Below are 6,051 nucleotides of genomic sequence, written 5' to 3' on the forward strand. Positions count from 1 at the left end.
GAATAGCACAAAAAGTACTAGAGGGCAAGGAGGAAGATAATGAATACGTTCAACTGAGACAGCACGCAAATGACTTAAGAGATGAAAATGCTAGTTACCTGTACTGGCCTTTTACCTGGTTACCAAGACTAGACATCTTTCTAAAAATCCCATAAAAGTTCACAATTTTTAAGGTCTGATTTGTTTCTACTAAGCACCATACTCTTGGAAATACTGTCTTGCACAGGATTTTTACCCAACTTAGCAGTTTGCTCAAGGCTATCACAACAAGTGGCCAACAATAACCTAGCAGACAGCAAGAGGGACTCCCACTATCTACTCACTAGCCCTTCCAGATCTTCATAAATCCATTACACAGCTGCACCTTTGAAATGACATTCAATTTCCATTCCAGCTAGAAGAAGTTCAGTATAGCATTTGGCCATAGTTCCAAGGGTAGGAATAAAAAACATGTAGACACAAGTTCCTGTTCAATTCCCCTCAAAACATCTAGAAGCGAAAAAATCTGCATTTATAACTCCCTTGAGGTCACAAACATCAACCCCACTCAGAATGAGCTCTAAAGTTATAGTCTGTATAGTTTATAAATGCAGCTGTTAAGAAACCAAAGTCTCTCAAGACAAAGTAGAAATTTTCAGGATCAAGGTTCAAGTGACTTTAAGACATTGGATATGTTTTGGCAACCTCTTTTGTTCCAGACTATTTTGTAATTAAGACAGCAGAGCCCCAACAACAGTGTCTTGCTGGAACGCTACAGGTGGAGGGAAAATGCTTCTGAGGTTGAAGTGCAACCTCACTCTCAGAAGCAGTGTAGCCCGATAGAAAATTCTGCTATCAATCTAGACAGTCAACAAACATTTGGTCACCTCCTTCCACTTCAGTCTGAAGCATCCCAGACTGCCTAGTACAACATTTGCTTGTAGCACAAAGAGCTGAAATTACCCAGGGTTGAAGAAGATCTTCTTTGCAGCTCACCAGTCAGTTGTTTTTTGTAAGGAACCGGTGACCTCAGAGACTGAGCCCTGGTGGGATGCTGAGGACTGGACCAGCCACCACTCAACGCTTGTGGATCACTCTGTCCTGTCTCTGCTCTCTCTGCTGGGGATGAAAGCCTGCCATCATCTAGAGGTGACAAAAAGCAAGAAACCAACTCTCAGACATGATAAAGAAAACCAGTACTGCATGCAGAACTAGGGGTAAAAAACCTCTCACAAATGGCTCATTTGGATCATGATTACACATAACAAAAACCACCAATTTTTAGTCTGAAAAGTACCATTCAAAACATGGAAACAGACCAGTACACAGGACTTGTCTGTCAAGGCTCTGGCAATTTCAGAAACATCCCTTATGTGAAAAGGGTCTAAAAAAAACAAATCGGCAAGCACAAATTATTCTTGCTATATGGAATGGCTACGCTTGATTATCAGCTTCTGCCTTGAAAAGTTTTTCAGTTATGCTGGAAGCCAGTACTGAGGTCACATTAAAGTTACCACAGCCTATAATAATCCACCTGTTTCCATCAGAGGATCAAGTACAGACAGGTTCTCATCGATTCCAGTAACATGCTCATTTCACATGCTGTTTCAAGATTGTTTTCCCATTCTTTCAGCACAATACTTTGCTGACTCCAGCTACAATTGTGCAGAGACAAACAAGTGAAGCCAATATTGACCGCATCTTACGTTACTTTCAAAAAATTAATAGTGACAGGCAATATTCTACTATGCAAATCAATAGCATTCACACCAGGTAGGTTTTTTTCATTTTGCATAAGAATAGTCTGGACAGATCAGTTTGCTTATGCAAAAAGCTATCTTGGCCCTTTTTTTCCCTAGCCCAAACATTGCAGAAGTATGCTTAGCAGAGCTGGATAATGAACAGACTAAACAAAAGCAGCTGACCAGCTTGCCACCTCCAACAAAGAGATACACAGCTTTTGTACAAAACTGAGGTATATTAATTCACTGCTCTTCACAGTGTATTTCTTTGAAACAAACAAAAAAAACCCTCACATAGTTCTTTAAGAGCTTGCCAACTGAGAATATATGTTTCATGACATATGTAGCATAAAAGCAAAAATCAAGTATTACTTCTTAACTTACAAAATTTTCACATTTCAGACCTCTTGATGGGGAACACTTAAGCCATGCACATTAAGGGTGGACCTCCTGCAATATTGCAGCTCGCCTGCCACCCAGCTGAAGGTACAACGTGGGCAGGAAGGTGAGAAGCAGAGGTAGTCTGGAGCAAGACCTTGCATTGGAAAGACAGGCATACATTTTGCTCATATAGGCTGGAAGAGGGTTATTCCTGCTTTTAGCCCCCCAAAAAATTCATACAGGCAAAGGAAATCCAGATGCCCAGCTAAGAAGCTATACAATATTATCTGCTAACTGGCTTGTCTCTGACCTTCATGGGCAGCCACAATTTCTAGCTGCAAGATGGTGCTTCTCCCACAGCAAAGCTCTACTACGTCACCCAAAAGCAGATGCAACATCTCCCCCAGGAGAACTGATTCACCATCCATTTGGCCAGCCATCTGACATCATCCTCTTATATTCAGAGCTCTTTTTACAAGTTTGTGCAGCAGCAGAGGGCATCAATAATACAGCGGACACAATCCATGCACACACATGCCCCCAAGCACTTACCTTTGCTGAAACGGAAGAGATTTACAAAAGAGCTGTAGGCTGATTTAAAAGGCGGCTCATCCTGGTCTGGAGTCAGGGGTTTGAAGTGAGTGAGATGAGATGGACTACTAGGAGAATGAGGTAGATCACTGGTAGGGTCCAGTGTCGGAGACCGTTTGTCATCTGCGGCCATTTCACGTGCCCTGGAAAGAGTTCAGCAACATGCATTATACACAGGGTGGTGAAACAAAACATCTTGTCAACTGAAGAGAAGGTGTCACAATGAGATGCTAGAGGGGACATTCACCCCACCTACCACAGACCCACAGATATCTGCTATTAACACAGGTCAAGAGTGCTGGAGTCGGGAGCCTATGAACCCTGACTAATCACTGGCAAGAGATCAGCATCTTTGTAGAGAGCAATTCAGAGCTCCTAGTTAAACATCCAGAGCAATCAAAGTAAGTAAACAGCCACTAAACTGTTTTATGGGAACTTGAAGTTTTCAAGTGGAGACTCTGCATGTGTATCACAAAAAAAGTTTTAAATATGACTTCTGCAGCCCTTGTAACAAGAAAACTCAAGACAGGCACACCTGAGCAAGCACAAGGCATGGTCGTTGTTTCACCAGGTTAACTCAGAATGAGAAAAAGAATTAACTGCAAACAAAAGCAGGACTAAAAGATCGAGTTTTAGTGGCACACTGCTTCCTTCCCCTCTGCACTACAGTACAGGGCCTTGTGCAAGTTACCAGAGAAGTAACCCAAACTGTGGATTATTTGTTGTCCTAACACCTCTAAACTTCCTTGCTTTCAAGAGTAGATACATCAAGGAAAAACAAACAGCCAAACAACCAAACCACATTCTATATTAGGAGAAGCTACACTTGTTAAGCCTACTTGCGATGTATCAAAACCTTCAGATGGCCAAGAGTCACACTCTCCCACAGCTCACGTTCTTTACCCTCAATACACACCTGATTTCTTCCACTCTGCCTCACTAAGTCTGCACTTCTAACCTGCTAGGCAAAGGTGCTTACTACCTTCATCTTTGTTTAAGCAAGACTTAGTGAAGCATTTGACAGAATAGGAACATACGGAGCTATGAGTGATGCCTGACTTTTATGCGTGCCAAGGATCAAAACCCTTAGCAGCTGATACACGCTCCTTCATGAAATACCAGTTTCCACAACTTCTCCCTAGAATCTACAGGCATATTCTCCTGACCAGAACATTTTCTTCCAAGTTCTAAGAAGCTACACTAAAAATCTGCACAGTCCAGAGAAAATCCACATGGTTGACAACTGATACTGGAAGTGCTAACAAGCTGCATGCAGCTCATGTGGCAAGGTTTGACCACTCCTACAAGGAATGAAGGAAAGATGTTATCTGCAAGTCATATGACTTCTCAGTGGACTTTTGCTTGCTGCTTTGCATAGTAAGCATGTTTAGCTCAAGAGTTTCTCCTGATAGTCATGTATCCTTAAGAAAGAAAAGAGAAAGAAATCATTCACAAATTTCAAGAGAAACTTTGGTCAGGTTCTTTATGTAAGGTTGAGCCTTAGCATCCACATTCCTCTCCCCTGTAAGTCATGTTACTTTTTGCTAATGTTCATTTCAGCAAGATTATTCAGCCCACGACTTGAGCATGCTTAAAAACCACAGTTCATGAAAAATGCCTTCAAGAACATATCTTCAGGTAAATTTGGAATTGTTTCTTCAGTGCTCAAGGCAACTGATAACTTGCTTTTTAAACGCTGAATGCACAGCACGGGTACGCTCCCACACACACTACTACATTAAAAAGCCCATTTTGAAGTCTACCAGAAAAAGTTTTATAGGAAATTATGTTCATCTCTCAACAACTGGCTATAGCCTGGCAAGACAGAAAAACAAGGAAGTCTCTGAACTTGCATACAACATATATGAGATTCTGGAAGAATAAACTTTAGCTTCAAGGGGAAAAAAAAAAAAAAATCACCCACACAGTAATTGTTTCTGTGACAGCAGTACTAGCCTAATTAAAACAGATTGAAGAGAAGAGCACCATGCTTGGTGTTAGCTTCAGAAACACCTGGGTCTTCTATGCTGCACAACACATTAGCCATGGAGTATGTCACCCTTTCTTAAAGTGCTTTAGTTCTCCCGCTACAATGAAAACACTGCTTCCCTCCCCCCCACCACACAGGAACATAGTTACTTGTTTCTGTATTATGGGAAACCAGAAAGCAAGGCACACCTAGCAATCACCAGGCACAAAACCACACCACATCTTCCCCAGGACCCTTACCCAGCCGCCGCGCGATGCAGCTACAGCCGCTTTGGGCTGCACCGTCCTCCGCAGCCACCGACGGGGCGCAGGGCCAGGCGCGGCCCCAGGCCACCGCACGCCCCCGCCGCCACGGCCGCCCCGCGCCCCTCGGCACCGCCACGGCCGCCCAGCGCCAGCCCGGCCCGGGCGCTCCGTGCTCCGCGGATGTCACGGCAGGCACCCGACCCGCGCACCCGGCTGGAGCGGCGGAACACTCGTTATTTAACTGTAACTGCGTGACACAGGCGCTTCACCGCCGGCCCCTGCGCCGGAGCCACGCCGAGCGCCCTGCCCTGCCTCCCCCTCTCCTCAGGGGACAGCCTGCCCGCGCGCGGCCCGGGATGGCGCACCCGGAGGATTCCCCGGCGGGACGGGAAGGGAGCAGCGGGAGGCCGCGGGAAGCTGCTCGCGGGCAGCCAAGGCGCGCCGCCACCGCCGCCAGGGGCCGGGCCGGGACCCGTAGAGAGGGAGCCGCTCCCACAGGCCCACACGACAGCCGGCCAAGATCACCCGAGCTAGACGAGCTGTGCTCACCTGCCCCCCGCGGGCAGCGGTGCGAGGTATCGGGGACAGGCCCAGAGCGGCACCGCCTCTTTTCTGCCCCCCTCCCGCGGCCCGGCCCGGCACCGCGCCTGCCGCTCCGCCGGCCCGCCCCTAGCAACCCGCCGCGCCGCCGCCAGCCCTGCCCAATCGCCCGCCGATGGCGGCGCTCCTCGCCGAGGCAGCGCCAATCGAAGCTCCGCGCCAATCCACCCGCCGGCCGCGGCCGCTGGGGCGGGGCCCCGCAGCCGTCCCGCCCCGTCGCTGCACTCCGCCTCGGCCCTGGTGCGGTCCCGGTGCCGGGCGGCTGCTGCCGGGCGTGGCACTCTGGGCTACAGCCACCAGCCTAGCAGGGGGGGAGTCCGCGGAGGCGGGTGTTCCTCCCCGCGTCAAACTCGGTCCCGGCCCCCGCGGGGCGCCATGTCCTGCCCCACAGGGCGGGGAGTCCCGCTGCTGGGGGTCGCGGTGCGACGTGCCCAGGGCTGTGCCCGCCAGGGTGTACGCGACGCGGTTCCGCCGGGGCCCCGCAGCCGAGGCCGGCCCGCACGGCGCTCCCCCTGCGACTCGC

At 48.6% G+C, this 6,051-nt stretch overlaps 1 protein-coding gene across 6 annotated transcripts in view; it reads right to left on the reverse strand.

Moving 5' to 3' along the window:
* PIKFYVE (phosphoinositide kinase, FYVE-type zinc finger containing) overlaps nt 1-6,051 on the reverse strand; it is a 69,786-nt gene that overhangs the window by 63,335 nt on the left and 400 nt on the right. For 3 of the 6 annotated variants that reach the window (XM_037398187.1, XM_037398190.1, XM_037398188.1), the window contains exons 2-3: nt 2,655-2,836; nt 943-1,122 (exon numbers count right to left, since the gene is read on the reverse strand). In XM_037398187.1, the coding sequence (XP_037254084.1) occupies nt 943-1,122; nt 2,655-2,836 (362 nt within the window). Of the gene's footprint in view, nt 1-942; nt 1,123-2,654; nt 2,837-4,922; nt 4,998-5,477; nt 5,591-6,051 lie in introns of those variants that run through there. The other 3 variants (XM_037398193.1, XM_037398189.1, XM_037398195.1) reach the window with 3 other exon arrangements.

The sequence above is a fragment of the Falco rusticolus genome, chromosome 8 (assembly GCF_015220075.1).
Source record: "Falco rusticolus isolate bFalRus1 chromosome 8, bFalRus1.pri, whole genome shotgun sequence".
Lineage (NCBI taxonomy): Eukaryota > Metazoa > Chordata > Aves > Falconiformes > Falconidae > Falco > Falco rusticolus.